The 12,171-nt window shown below is 38.0% G+C and overlaps 1 protein-coding gene across 1 annotated transcript; it reads right to left on the bottom strand.

Moving 5' to 3' along the window:
- Positions 1–8,362: 8,362 nt before the first annotated feature.
- On the bottom strand, positions 8,363–11,126 carry HOXA13 (homeobox A13). Its single transcript, XM_039525635.1, has 2 exons — positions 10,397–11,126; positions 8,363–9,712 (listed from the first exon to the last, which is right to left on the bottom strand). The coding sequence occupies exons 1-2, from the start codon at positions 11,067–11,069 to the stop codon at positions 9,468–9,470; spliced, it is 918 nt and encodes a 305-aa protein (XP_039381569.1). The 5' UTR covers positions 11,070–11,126; the 3' UTR covers positions 8,363–9,467.
- Between the last annotated feature and the right edge of the window lie 1,045 nt (positions 11,127–12,171).

Genomic DNA, 12,171 nt, shown 5'->3' on the forward strand with positions numbered 1-12,171 from the left:
TGGCGCGCCGTCTGGGAACTGCGATGCTGTTTATCTAAACAACAGAAACAACCCCGCCAGAACATTCCATTGCCTACATATATTTAGAAGTATTGCTACAGGTGATGCCTTGAACTTGACCTTAGGTATGTTAATCAATGAAATACATGCTGGGAGAAAAATCTGATTGTATTGCCTCCTACAGAAGGTTATTTTGTTACATTGGAATTCAGGGTTACAACGACGAAGTTCAATTCCTGTGGTATATATAATATGCTCTTAATGTTAAGATTTTGAAGTTATAGGCAATAAAATGTCGCTATGGCGAGACAAACTCTTTTTATTTTGGTTGTTCTTGGGGGCTGAGATCCACAATTTGCTGTGCATCCTTAAAAAAAAAAAGATCACTTGGAGTCTCAGCTAAATCCAATTGTAGAATACTCAGTGTTTTCACTAATGCATGTTGAATTTTAACAGCAGATAGATAAGGGTTTTAAAAAATATTTTGTCTGCTCACAAAAATAAATAAATAAATAAATAAATCAAATTCTACTATGCCACCATGCTAACTGTATAGGAGAGCCCTACTCAAGAATCGTGAAACACACCGACCTAAAGACATTTCTTCATCAAGGATTGTTTCAGGGGGCGGGTACAGGAAGTATCATTATACTGAGCCTGTCAAACCAACGACTTCGAATATTAACATATTCTGATGGACTATAAGAACTGTATTATAGTAAAGGTAACCTGTATTTATGTAATTTTTAAAATGTAAAACACAAGTTTAAAAGAAGTTGTGGACTGTAAAATGTAATAGCTTTACCACACACGTTTTATATTTTCTATAAGGTCTTCTTCCTTTTGTGTACTGTATTTTAGCTATGAAAATAAAATACAAGGGTGCTTATACAAATATTTCCCCCACAAATCCTAATATGATTTGTCTTGAATATTCCGGGTTCAACATGTCCATCGTATTGTCAATTTCCTTTTTCTGGCCCATGTCTAGCAATGGTACAAACATCAGTATATATTTAAATGAAACTATTTAGCAACACAACAATACCATTTTATATCAGGCACTTCTCAAAGTCCAACAAAACAAGCAGAGCTGAGATGTGGATCTCTAGTCGTTCCCTTTTTCCTGTTTATTCAATGTGGTATTTTTATTTTGTTAAAGCTGTTTATATTTAGACATATGCCAACCATTAGCTACGGCTGAAAGCAATCCAAGCCTTCTTTGTATTAACAACTATTCATTTTTATGTCTACCCAGCGGCATCCCGAAGTTTAAGAACAGACTGGCCTAAAATACTGTGCTTTCCGATTATTTTTAACCCAGGCTGGGTACAACGGCGAATTTCTGATATACTAAACAAATCAAACTATGCGGGGGGAGTTTGAATCAAAGTGATTAAAATTAACTTCGGATTCGTTTAAATTGGCCAGTTACAAAATCCTGTGGAAATTTGTTTTCGGACATTCCACATATGGCCAAACCCAGGCAGGTTAAATAACCATCCTAAGGGAGCATGAAGGAAATTCGTCCATGGATGGCTTTATTCTTGTAGGGTTTTTCCCCTCTCCTTAATTCTCTTGCAAGATTAAATAATAACAAAAAGAGGAAAAATTACTTGGAAAGAAACTCAATTACATTTGAGCAAACTCTTAGAGAAACAGACAAATACAAATCCAATTATCCAGCACCGTCACTACATGCACCCTCTAATCTTGGGTTTGACACTCCCGGCACCTATCATCTTTCTTGAATACTAAAACCCTTTTGTTGTTTCCACCTCTGTTGTGCTCCGTAGCATCTTTTGGCAAGTTGGAGCCTTGCCCCCAAGCGACCATCAGAATTAATACTTTTATAAATGGCTTGATCGTCACCATTAGCCGCGCTAATTCCCCCAAACTTCTGAAGCAAAATCTGTACTTCTGTTTATATCATGGGAGAGAGCTACATTGGAGGGTTAAATAGGGGAAGAGGAGGAGTGGGCTGAAAAACCGCCGCAAAGGCCTCCCAATTGACATTGCTGTACAAATCACCGGTCCCACACTGTTTTGAATTCAACATCAGCAGCAGCAGGGAGAGGGAAACCATTGAGCAAGATCGAGGAAAAACATTTAAATCTTACCCCAGTGTCCGAAATCTTCTTCCCTTGTGCAAACATCAAAACCCGGAGACTAATAGCTAGGATCCCGCGTCTCGCTTGATAGCACTCCAGACACCCACTCAAGTGTCTTTCCTATACATACAATACACCTGGTCCACAAAAGGATTTCTTCTGGAACTGGAAAGGTTTTTAATCGCACCCAGGCACGCAAAGAAACTGAGCCGCTAAGGTGCATAAGCTTTCTCACAGACTTCAGCCTAGCCTACTTGGAAAAGGCACCAGTGTGACAAGCTAAGTATTTCTTTTCTCAGTCCTGCTAAAATTTCCGACTGAAATTCTAATACAACAAGGTAACTGCAGTAGGCTAACTGCAATATAATTCCGTGTATTCCCATGCCATAGAGGAAAAGTCCAAGAGTTTTTGATCACTGGACACACTGACGTTCCCTCTCCAATACACCGTGGGTCACGGTACAGTAATGACCGTGGATTGTGCGTTGTAGGACTTGACCTTTACTACGTAGAGGAGGGCGCTTTCTTTCACGCTGCAGGAGGAGAGGGGGGAAGGGAAGATGCTCTCCTAGGGGATCTTTAATCAGAAATCAGATCTAGGAGCGGCAAAGACCATTGCATTTCAGCACGCCATATTTTCACGGGGTCGTTTTCGCAGAGCGTTAACGAACATTTGCATTTCCTAGATGCAGCTAATGAGCCAAATCCCTACAAAAGGGGCAATTAACAAGGAAAGAATAGGAGGCTTCCAAGAAAATAGGCTAAAACACCCAAGCCAATCCCACATTTTGCGGGAACTGTCCCACCAGAAAATAATTGTAATGTCTGCTGTCAACATGGTCCGTAGTTTATTGGGGGACAAGTATAATTTGGGAAAGAAAACGACTATCCCTCATATTTTTTTTACTCTTCAACCACAAGAAAATCTTTAAGGACGTCTCTTCAAATCATCATTTTAAGTTCATTTAAAAGTTCCGAATGACAACAAACCGCGTTTTGATAGCATCTCTTTTTTGTATTAAGCACTGTTTTGATTTCATTGCTAATGCTGCCTACAAAGACACTAAAATGTGTATTTTACTTAAGACAGCAACATTTTGTAAACTTAAATTTATAGTTTGGCGGTCTAGATACTTAACGTTTGTTCAGACATGAAAAAAATAAAGTCATTTCCATAGAAGCGTGACATAATTTTATATCCCAATAATTACAATTTTAAGCACCACAGTTGGTTTCTTTCGAAATGATTTCTTAGAAATCCAGTAATTTTAAACGGAAGTATTTTTAAGAAAGAGGAAAAAGACATAGTTTTGCCGTTAAACTAATCCCCTTTAGGAAATATGCTGCTGTCAAGTTTTATTTCCCGTTGCAAACCACCTTTGTTACTGCCAGGAGTTAAAGGCGGAGATAGATTAAATACCATCTTATTCTCTTGCTGTGGAAAAAAAAATACTAAACGTTTGTTTTACTCTTCCGTCGTCATCAAATATCATAAAACATTTCTAGTCTATGGGAATTCTAAATCCAATGTTCTAAGGACGTCAGGCATTAGAAGATTATAAATCAACATATTCAGACACTTGGAATTAAGGTTTATGTTGCTGAATCCTGCAAGAATTGCAAAATATGGGGCTGGGCTAATCTTTTTATCTTTAATTATGTTTTTCATTTTGCACGGAGACAGAAATATTACCTTGACATTACTGTTGCCATAAATGCTCTAAATATATAGCATTAGCTTGCCTTCATTTTTTTTCTATATACAGCATTTTCCAGGGATCTGGGAAAACAAAGTTAAAACCTCTAGGTGTCTTTTATTTGTTTTGATTTTAAAATAATAATAAATAATAAACTATAAATAAGTAACAACAACCCTCCTAGGCATTTCGGGTTATTTTAAATGTATGCAAATAAAATGCTGAATGTGTGTAACACTATCAAACATTACAGATACAATGACTCCCTCCCCCCTCCCCCGTTTTAATATATTCTTGGTAGTGTTGAGAATATAAATAATGTTCTTCTCAGACCCATGTGCATGGGAGTACCTTGTGAAGTAGTGTATCGCGTTTGTTAATTATTTTCGTTGGTGATATATTTACCTATAAAGCACATATTACGGATATATTTTAGAACATTGGCGTCAGATTGCTGAGACGGGAATATCTAATACAACAGTAATTTGTATTTGAAAATGTATATGCCAACAGCCTTTGGATGGTAAATTAAGGTAATAAATAACATACACACACGCACATGCATATATAGGTGTGTTTATGTATACACAAGAAGACTAGATAGATAGATAGATAGATATTCGAAAATAAAGCGGACGATCATATGTTTCACAATTAAAAAGAAGACAACGTAATCAGTTAAGCGCCTTAAAATCATGACATTAAACTATTCCTCTTCATGTTTGCTGACAGATTATTCGATATTAAGTAAAGTACAGCGAATTTCCCTCTCCCTACATTTCATAGCGCAGTCAATTTTAAAGAATTCTCCAATTCATAAATCAGTAAGCACAGCTAATTCTTAATTTGTTATTAAATCAGTTGACGCATTGATAAGTAAAACAATCACCCAATGATCAAGCTAAATCCGTACGTGAGGTCAGTTATTGGCCCAATTCGGCACCCCCCCCTACGTAAGTAAATAATTTTACTCGAGTGAATAATCCCAGCAAGATCAATAGAACTCACCTGGCTATTAACTTCCCCATGTATGTTTTGTAGAGTCGGAGCCTAAATCAGGAGGTGGTTTGCCGGACAGTTAATGAGGGACGTAATGTGCCTTAAAAAAAGGAGAACAAGGAGTCCGGTGGCACCTTAAAGACTAACAGATTTATTTGGGCATAATCTTTAGTGGGTAAAAAACCTCACTTCTTCAGATGCAAGTTCCCTATTGCTAAATATGCTTACTATGATAACAATTCTTAATAAGGCCCGAACCTTCCGTTTTTGGGTGTTGGTGTATTCCCATTAACTCAATAAGACTACAAGAGAGCTAGACCCTGGTTTGAATTATTGTTATACGTCTGCGCCTTGGGCCTAATCCCACTCCTGCTGAAGTCAATGGGATTTTTCTATACTTAAACGGAAGCAGGAGAGGAACCTTTATTTGTTAGGAAAGAGGACCTTATCCTATTTCCTTTGAAGTCAATGGGGACTTGCCATGGATTTCAATGAGAGCAGGGTCAGGTCCAAAATGTTATGTTGCTCCTGTAAGCATCACAATTGAAATTGCACACTTTTTACACTACAAAATACGTACACTGTAAAAATATATAGACACCAGTGGAAATTTAAATCCAGTAACCCAGTTTCAGCACAAGGATTTAGCTGATTTCACAATGATTTCATTCATTAGTTCTGATAAAGAGTTACTTGAAATGGTTTTAAAGTGATTTTATTAAACCTATTCACATTTTTAAACAATTACTCTTGGGTAATATGTAACTGCTATTGATTTTGGAAGAGTTTGCTAAACTATTTATTAGTATAATATATTTAAGTGCAAATTACATGCAACTTGAATTGTGCAATACAAATATAAATTACGTGTAAATTATATGTAATTTGAAGTATGTTATATACATACAGAGTACATACGAGTGTAAATGTGTGTGTTTGTATTTGTATTTCTTCAGTCAAACTAACGATTATAAATAACGAAACCGAGAAAATGTGCCGACACATTTTGCGTCTATGCCAATATACATATATTTTGGATTCGACAAATTCAGTATCTAAGTTAATACTTTTGATCACCGAAAATATATATGAATGTGGTAAATAAACGCTAACTATATATATAGTGAATAATGCTTGTAAATGTGTGTATATACATACATATACACATATAATTTACTATATATATATAATTACTGTTTATTTACTACATTCATATATATTTTCGGTGATCAAAAGTGTTAGACACTGAAATTGTCGAATTCAGAATTGCAACTAATTCCAGAATATAGTGAGAGCTTTTACATTTCCTTTCACTACATCTTAGAATGATACAAAAACAAATTAAAAATTATGTCTCAACTAAGCTTCAGGGTGAGATTCTGCTCTCAGCTACACCGGTGAAAAGCTGGAGAGCTCCTGTGAAGTCAATGGCATTACTCCGGAAATACTCCGGTGTAACTGAGCAGAACTGGGCTTTCAGACGTTCCCCTGCAAAATACAATGGTATGCCATTCTGATTACTCTCTTTCTTAGTACAGAAGCATAAGCATTCCACGGTTTATTAGGAAAATGCATAGAGTATCATTCGATTCATGCATCAGTAGATGTTTGTTGTCTCCTACCCCCGGTCCCCATCAATAGACACCCTCTCCTGCAGTTCTTATTCAGGCAAAACTCACATGGACATCAATAGGACTGCAGAATATCTCCCTAAGAGCCCAATGCAACAAGACGCTGAGCTCATTTAACGCCCTTTTAGTCCAGTCGGCGTTGAGGGCCCACAGCCCGTCTCAGGAGATTATTAGAATTTTGCACAATCCGAATCTGTGCTTCCGAACGAATGGATTACAACAGCAGTATAACTGTCCGAGACCCTTAACAATTCCGCCCGAGCAAATTATAAATGAACCTCTTTGATACTTTGTAATGACAGGTTCTTCCTTTCGGCCTGTTCTCCCCACCCTTAGCGACAGAACACTTTCACTTCATTTCTTATGTAGTTATTTAAAAAAATAGAAGTCAATATAAGACGTTGTAATTTAAATGCTGTATGATTTTATTCTCAATGATTTTCTTAGCAGTCCAGAGAAATGTAGTTTAACATATTTTTACTGAGTGTGACGTAATAGTGGCTGACTTTTGAAGAGCTACAAGTGACGGTAGTAAATATTAATTTTGTTACTGGATTATTGGGTGATTTAGCCTTACACCATTTCAAAAATACAAAAATTCACTCCCCTAACACACTACAGGAACCTGCGAGAAAAAAACAAAATAAAATCCTGCACATTTTCTACACAAGTTTGCGTTCTTAGAAAGTCAGCTGGCATTCTGAAATATCAAAACGTATTAAGTGAAACCTCTCAGACACAAGAAGTTCCTAGAAAAAAAAGACATTTATTCCCTGTACACTTATCCAAGGTTTGCGTTAAAGTCAGACTTGTAGATCTAAGCTCCAGAAAGGCCTCTGTTTTGACCTATGAAGAGGTAGATTCCTTTGAATTTCTGACCTGTAATCCTAGAAGTCTATAGTTAGCACGGTATAGGATACTTTTATTTGCCATAAAGGTTTCCCAATAATTCTAATTAGGGTAGCAGACCACCTTAGGAGACAGGGGAAAAAGTTATTGAAGACAATTTCTTTGACTCTCACAAGTCTTGTCAACTGCCAAAGACATACACAAGAATCAAAGGCTAGTATGCAGCTTCTTAATGGAAATTATGTCCTTCTAGACTCAGATTAGATTAAAACTGATTTTCACGACAGTTCAGGGTATAATATAGCTCGATAAATATAGATATGAAGTAAAATATCACATACAACATTATATGTTCTACTTTCTTTCTTACGCATGATCTATATATGTGTGTCCCATCTGGACAAAAAAGAGGTAAGGCATGTAAAATAAGAGCCAGGTGACCAGCCTTCGTTCCACTGGAGCTCTCTCGCTACAAAGACGAGTTGGAAACGCGAGGTGGCGCCCTTGATCTACTAATCCTGGAGACGACTATTCATGAGCTGTCAAAAGTCAAGGTCACAAATTGTCTTTTTTCGTCAAGGTCAAGGTTTAAGGCCTTCCTAGTCCTGTCACTTCAACAAATACCAAAACCTTCCCGCGTAGACATATCCAGTCCTAGTAATAAACCTTAAATACTGCCATCTCTGCATTTGTGGGTCTTCTAACAACTGTTTTTCATTTTCATTCAGGGGCTCCAGCACTACACTGATGTCATTTTCCCACCCCCATTCAAAATACCTGACTCTTTAACCTGACTGAAACATTTATAGTTTAGTAAAGCTAGTTATCAAGAGTCCCCACCCCCAGCTAAATAATTTACAGGAAAATATATGAACTATTTAAGTGATCGAAGAGAACGTTATTACAAGACAGATACATTATTTTTCATGAAATGCACGTAAATATGGAAAAATAAAGAGTATTTCTTTCAGGTTTTGTTACAGTGACTATTTTATTAACAGTATTAATACCACTAGATCTACCTACAGGTCTTGAATTTTCATTTTCAATAGAAATGTAAAAAATAAGGGTGCCCAAATACATTTTCACAGTGCGCTGATTTTTTTTATTATTATTTACAAGATAGCATCTTATAGTGAATAAAAACAAAAATAATGTGCTGGTTGAAATAACTGTTTGGATTTAAAAGGTGCTGTAAAAGGAATCCCTCAACTTCTTAATGTTGCCTCAGAACAGACAATAAACAAGGTAAATTACTAATTACTTATAGATCAAAATATAGAATATAGAAATCAAAATATTTCTGGGAACACAACATGTATTTTTCAGTTTGGAGTTCTCCGAGATTTTTTCCCCAGAAAGGACTTTTTTACTATAACAAAATGCCAACATTCGCGTATTTGTGTCCACCCAAGAGTTAAAAGTTTTACAATTTATTGGGGTTTACCTATTTAACAATTCTTGAAGACCATTTGAGGTGTAATATATAGAGAGTTCTTTTAGAAAATATCTGTCATATTGTTTGCAGGAAACAGCTCGAACGCTAAAAAATCAGCTATTGAAAAATAACTCAAAGAAAGCTATTTCCAAACAAGTATTAGCCTTTCTATCCCCAATAGTTTGCATTGTTTTTAATTTGCTCCACAGAGCTTCCGTCGTTACTGATGCCTCTGAAATCCTTATTCAGTACCTTCTTTTCATACATAAAATGCATTTCTTAAACATACAGTAATTGTATATTTTCACTATGATTTACCTGAGCAGTAATTCAACATGCAGTTTGGATTGCAATGGAAGAAAACATATTTTTACATCGAACTTCTTATTTGAACCAGCTTTCAGATTATAACCATTAAATAGTGTTCTAGAATACTAAGGTCACAGAAATACTTACAAGATTTTCAGTAAAACGTGTATCTTAATTGAAACTCAGCATTTGAGAGGTGAGCATTTGGGCTCTATAGTTTATCATTTAAACTGTCTGGTTTGGATTTAGGGGGAACAGTCAGTCTTAACCATTTCCTACAGTAATATTTTTTTAAAATGCTATAATTCCAAAGATACAGATCTCTTGTTATGAAATAAGAGGTTCATTGTCTTTTTTAATTATTATTATTTATTTTAATCTGGACAAAAATAGTTCTGAAACCTGTGAACTGCTGCGTCTCCATTTTAATCCATTAACTGGTAGTCTTCAATTTGTTGATAACTTTTTTCTCTTTGACCCTCCTGTTTTGGAACCAGATTGTGACCTGTCTCTCTGACAGATTTGTAGTTGCCGATATCCGTCTTCGTTTGTCCTTGGTAATGAATTTATTTGTAGCATATTCCCTTTCGAGTTCTTTTAATTGAACCTTTGTATAAGGCACTCGTTTCTTTCTCCCACGTCTGTACGAGCTCGCATCTGAGGGATGCGAAACGACGTCTGGAACAGAAAACCATGTATGTAGGCGTTATAAAATTATTACTGATTAGGACATCTTCAAATTGCACAGAGGTTAAATCTACAGCGAACTTTAATTCTACCATGCTCAACAGGCTTGGCCACTAAGCGACCGTTAATATGAGATTTTTTTTTATAGTAAACAGCACTCAACTGCCAAAGTCTTGATTATCTCTCTCTCTCTCTCTCTCTCTCTCTCATACACACACACACACACACACACCTCCTGAAGGGACTTTAGGAAAAATTATACACTGTTTCAATAATTTATGAAGTGTGCAAGCTGCACTATTTATGGAAAATTCTTGTTAAGCGTGAATGCATAATAACTTTTTTTAGCAGACTTTTCCAGCTATTTCCCTCTTTAATGCTATTAGTAATTCAAGCAGGCATATCTTGAATTCTGGAGCAAAGTCACTCCTGATCATATTAATACCATAAGAACTAGTATAAGCGTATGTGTGTGAGGGGATGGGGGAGGAGGTGTGGTGGGGTCAGTTTTAAGGTTAGCTTGAATGTTTCAAAAACTATAGCACAACAACCAACCCAAAGCAGCAGCAGCAAAAAGAACAGAAAGCGCACAATACTACTACTAACTAGTTCTAAGGTCAATAGTGGCGACAGTAAAAAGATTGCAGGAGGACACAAGCCATGCAGGTGCATTACCCGGGAGAGTGGATTTCCAGAGGTGGGGAGGCTGGGTTTGATCTTTGGGGCAGTACACTTGCCCATTCCACCCACTGGTGATTGCCCAAGGCTGATAACTCTCCATGGGGAGTAAGGGCTCATGCCTGGGCTCTCCAGGACCTCCAATTGTGGGCACCACAGGCATATCCAAATAACTCGGCACGGGTTGGTAGGGGCCAGCGGCATAGCCCTGGTAGAAAGCCAGTTCCTTAGCCCGGGAAGTGAACTCTTCGCCCGAGACCGAGGTGTCCATATATTTGTCCGCAAAAGTGGAGCCGGGCTGCGCGCAGGACTTGATGCCGTTGTGATGGGTCATGCGGCAGGGGTAGTAGCCGCTGCCAAAGTAGCCATAGGGCAGGGCGGCCCCGGAGGAGCTCTGCACGGCCGCCGAGCAGGGGCTGCACTGTTTGACAGCTGGCTCAGCCATGCCAGAGGCTGGCGCTTCGCTCGACGTGTAGGCAGCCGTGCTGGGAGCGGCCAGGGATGCGGGATGAGCCATCAGATTCCGGCACTGGTTGGCCGCCGCCGCTGCCGCAAAGTTGCTGCCTGCATGAAAACCTTCCATGTTCTTATTGATCTCCTCCAGGCTGTTGTCGTAGAGGAACATGACGGGCTCGATCCAGCGGGGATGGAGGAGCACGGAGGCTGTCATAGCCCGATCAGCATTGAGACTAGTGGCTCTTTTTTAAAAGCCCCAAAGACTGAAAAAAGAGATACTAAATCTCCGAGACTTGACCAGAGCTGACGCGCCAGTGTCGCGCCAGGCGAGAGCTCATTGGCCCGACCGGCCCCACGTGATATGCAAAGCAGCTGATAAACATCTGAGGAATAAAATGAAGATAATTAAATAATGTAATAATCGTGCAGGGGCTGGAATTCCAGCAGCGGGCGGCACAGACCCGGGGCTGCCCCTTTCCACTCACAAGTGTGCATGATCAGGGGGGAATAAAAGGTTTGCAAAGAAGAACAGGTATCCTCCCACCCCCAGGCGTGATTTTCCCCCGGTCCATTCTGTGAAATAATTTCAGCATGATCTCCGTGCTATTTGCAATATCACTGAAATTCAAAGCCCTCTGCATTTCAACTGTTATTTGCCGATCAGTCCGCTGGTAGGTTTTTGTTTTTAATCTTTCAGTCCCACATCTTAAATTCATACAGGTGTGGTCTAACCTGACGGTGACATAATATTGGTTTCTAAACCTTTAAAAGCAAATGTTTTAAGGGCCACACTCTCCTTTGCAATAGCATCAGAATAGATAAAATATTTGAAGACAAGTCTGATGTCACACATTTTCTTCCTGCCCGTTTAAACTCGATTACACTGTTTTTGTTGTTGTTGTTCTTAATTCATGTCGATTTTCTTTTCTCGGGAAAAGCATCAGAAGTAGGATTAGAATAAATAGATCAAGAAATACAGATCTGCATCATTGGTTTTGAGAGAGAAAGGATTAACCAAATCTTAGTATTAACCCTAAGTATATTATTTCGTATTCTGAGGATAAAACCTGGGGCCTACAATTCTAATTGAATCTTCTCTGACTGCAAGATATTACCGAGGATTATAGATTGTGCATTACTGGCCGCAATCCTCTTTTTGTTGGAAAAAAGTTGCTATGCTAAAGCTTATTTGTGTCGTCCCAATGTTAAAAGTAATGCTTAGAAAATGAATTGCGCTTTCTTTTTAATGAAAAACACTTTATTTTCTAACAAAATTTTGACTGTATCTGCACATACCTGTACAGTAAATACTAATA

Source organism: Mauremys reevesii, linkage group 2 (genome assembly GCF_016161935.1).
Source record: "Mauremys reevesii isolate NIE-2019 linkage group 2, ASM1616193v1, whole genome shotgun sequence".
NCBI classification, from domain to species: Eukaryota; Metazoa; Chordata; order Testudines; family Geoemydidae; genus Mauremys; species Mauremys reevesii.